Here is a 2,682-nt window from a genome sequence, read left to right on the forward strand (position 1 = left end):
GAGGAGACTACTGATATAAGTGTCCTTTGAATGTTGGGCAAAGGCACATGCTAATCTTCCCTCCAAGCCAGGAACCCGCAGACTCAGCCATGTGGCAGGAAGGCTCTGCCCTGGCAGCCTTCACCAAGCCCAACCCACCTTGGCAGTTGTCAAGGGGGAGGTGGTGGAACAGAAACTAAAGTCTTGCATCAGTTAGCCAATTTGTATCTATAAAATGGGCACAAAAGCCCTAGCCGGCTTGGTTCAGTGGATAGAGCATTAGCCTGCGGACTGATGGGTCCCAGGTTAGATTCTGGCCCGGGGCACATGCCTGGGTTGCCGGCTTGATCCCCACTGGGGGGCGTGCAGGAGGCAGCCAATCAATGATCCTCTCTTATCATCGATGTTTCCATCTCTCTCTCTCCCTTCCTCTCTGAAATAAAGAAAGAAATATATTAAAAAAATAAAGTATGCTTTAAAAAAATGGGCACAACAGATGCAGGGGAGTTATGCCAGCTGCTGATGCCAAATGCCAGAAGCCAGGAATAAATATGTTTAAGGTGCCATTCCTAGAGACCTGGGACAGGCTGAAAACACCAATAGGAAGGGTTTGGATCATTTCATGGATGAGAAGAATCTAATGGGTTTTTTAAGGGAAGGTGGGATTGTCTGAGGGCACAGAGTGGGTAGTAAAAAAGGGCAAATAGGCCCACTAGGCAGGCAGAGATGGAAATCTGAATGAATGGGCACAGGGTAGTTTCTATATTCTGTAGTGACTCAATTTCTCCCTCGTGTTTAAGGACTGAGATGGGAGGGCTTCGAACACACCAGTCCAGTGCAAGGGCTACAGGAATGCAGCACTATTTTTTTAAAATATTCTCTAAGGCAGCATGTATATTTAGAAGCTTTTTTCTTTTACCACCCTTCTTCCCCCTATACACAACTCTAGTCTCCAACTGCTTTCCCCTCCTCTCAGTTCGAGTTAACTGTGTTGTATTCTACTCAGTTTGTTTGGGAACAATTTTTCAAACTACAGTTTATATATTAAGTGTAATTTAAAAAAAGCAAATGATGCCCTAGAGGCTAGGCTAGGGCCTAGCCAGTTTGGCTCAGTGGATAGAGCGTTGGCCTGCGGACCAAAGGGTCCCACATTTGATTCCAGATCAGGTCATGTATTTGGTTGCAGTCTCTTCCCTGGCCTCAGCCCTGGTTGGGGCTCATGCAGGAGGCAACCAATTGATGTGTTTCTCTCACTGATATTTCTGTCTTTCCCTCTCTTCCACTTTCCCTAAAAATCAATGGAAACGTATCTTCAGGTGAGGAGTAAAAAAAAAAAGCAAATGATGATGATTAAAGTCCTATCTCAGAAAAAAGTGCCAGTGGGTGTGTCTCACTGGAGGCCAGAAGTCCAGGTAAATGACATGACTCACCACAAATTATCAGAAATGTATGTCTGGAGGCTTTCCCCTTTTACTACCCTTCTTTCCCCTACACACAACTCTAGGAGGAGACTGTGCTGGAGCCCAAACCTAAATGCTCAAGAGCCCAATAGACTCAGAGTCAAGGTGAAAGTAGCTCCCTCAGTGCACAGCTAAGCCATTTGCTCTGAGAATGAGGCTCAGAGCCTGACCTGGATCACTAACTCCTGGCCATGGGTGGGTGACCTCTTCCCTGCAAATGTAGGAAGCTTCTCCCACCTCAGTGGTTAATGAAAAAAAAAAATCAAAGGACAGCTTTGTCATGTGAAAGGAAAACAATTCCACTTTAATATGCTTAAGAAGTCATCCGCGATACATTTGAAAAAGTACCAGTAAGGTCTGGTTGTCTCAGGAACGGGGAGCCAGGGGCTGACTCTGGCAGCACAAAGTGACCCCTTAGTAGCCAAATCAAGCCTGCAGTTAGGCGCTCACTCTGCATCAGTGGTTTACAGTCTTATCTCATTCTTCTAGCAATAAACCAAAACTTCTGCCAGATCAGAAATGGCTACTGGAAGCTTAACTTTCCCTCTCCCAAGCAGGACCACGATCCTGGCCCTAACTCCAGCTCCTTTTGGGACTGGGCTCCAGGACAGCTTGGTCTTTGCTCTCTCTTTGTTGGGGTGGGGGGAGGGGTGTGAGAGGACGCCTGGTCTCCGTGTCTCCTGGCCAGTGACTGCAGGAGATTTGTGACAGGTACCTGAGACAGACCGGATGTGGTCTGCTCATTGCAGGCCAGCACACTCAGCCGCATACCCCCTAGGGTCAGTGCAATCTGGGACAAGGGAGGACCGAGGCCTCGCCACAGTGGCGTGTCCCTCTGCACTCTCCTCTACGTCGCCCTCAACGGTCCTGGAAGAAGGGGAACAACTGGCGAAAAAAACCTTGAATTTGCGCCATCCGGCTGCCTGCTGAGTCCTTCTCCTTGCTGGGCAACGTCACCTCTCTCATCGTTGTCTCCGCGGCCGTCGCGCCCAGTGAGTTCAGAGTCCTTCGCAGCGTCCACCCGGTGGCGGTGGTGGCGCCGCCACTGCTGTTGTTGTTGGCGTTGTCCCGCTCGCTGTCGCTCGCCTTCTCCCAGTCCTCAGCCCCCGACAGCTCCCGCAGGCTCCAGGGCGCGTCGGGCCGCAGGTAGTAACAGGCCCGGCGGCCACTGTGGTCACGGCGCGTGGGGTCAGCTCCCAAGGCGCCCACCAGCACCTTGATGACCAGGTAGTGGCCCTGCAGA

General features: G+C 50.4%; 1 protein-coding gene across 1 annotated transcript; it reads right to left on the reverse strand.

Annotated features, from left to right (window-relative positions):
- Positions 1 to 1,717: 1,717 nt before the first annotated feature.
- Positions 1,718 to 2,681, reverse strand: SOWAHD (sosondowah ankyrin repeat domain family member D; the record flags this gene model as incomplete). The annotated part of the gene is made up of 1 exon (XM_006762334.2): positions 1,718 to 2,681. A coding segment is annotated over one exon (384 nt), but the record flags the coding sequence as incomplete, so codon positions are not given.
- Position 2,682: the final 1 nt, after the last annotated feature.

Source organism: Myotis davidii, unplaced genomic scaffold (assembly GCF_000327345.1).
Source record: "Myotis davidii unplaced genomic scaffold, ASM32734v1 scaffold498, whole genome shotgun sequence".
Classification (NCBI taxonomy): domain Eukaryota; kingdom Metazoa; phylum Chordata; class Mammalia; order Chiroptera; family Vespertilionidae; genus Myotis; species Myotis davidii.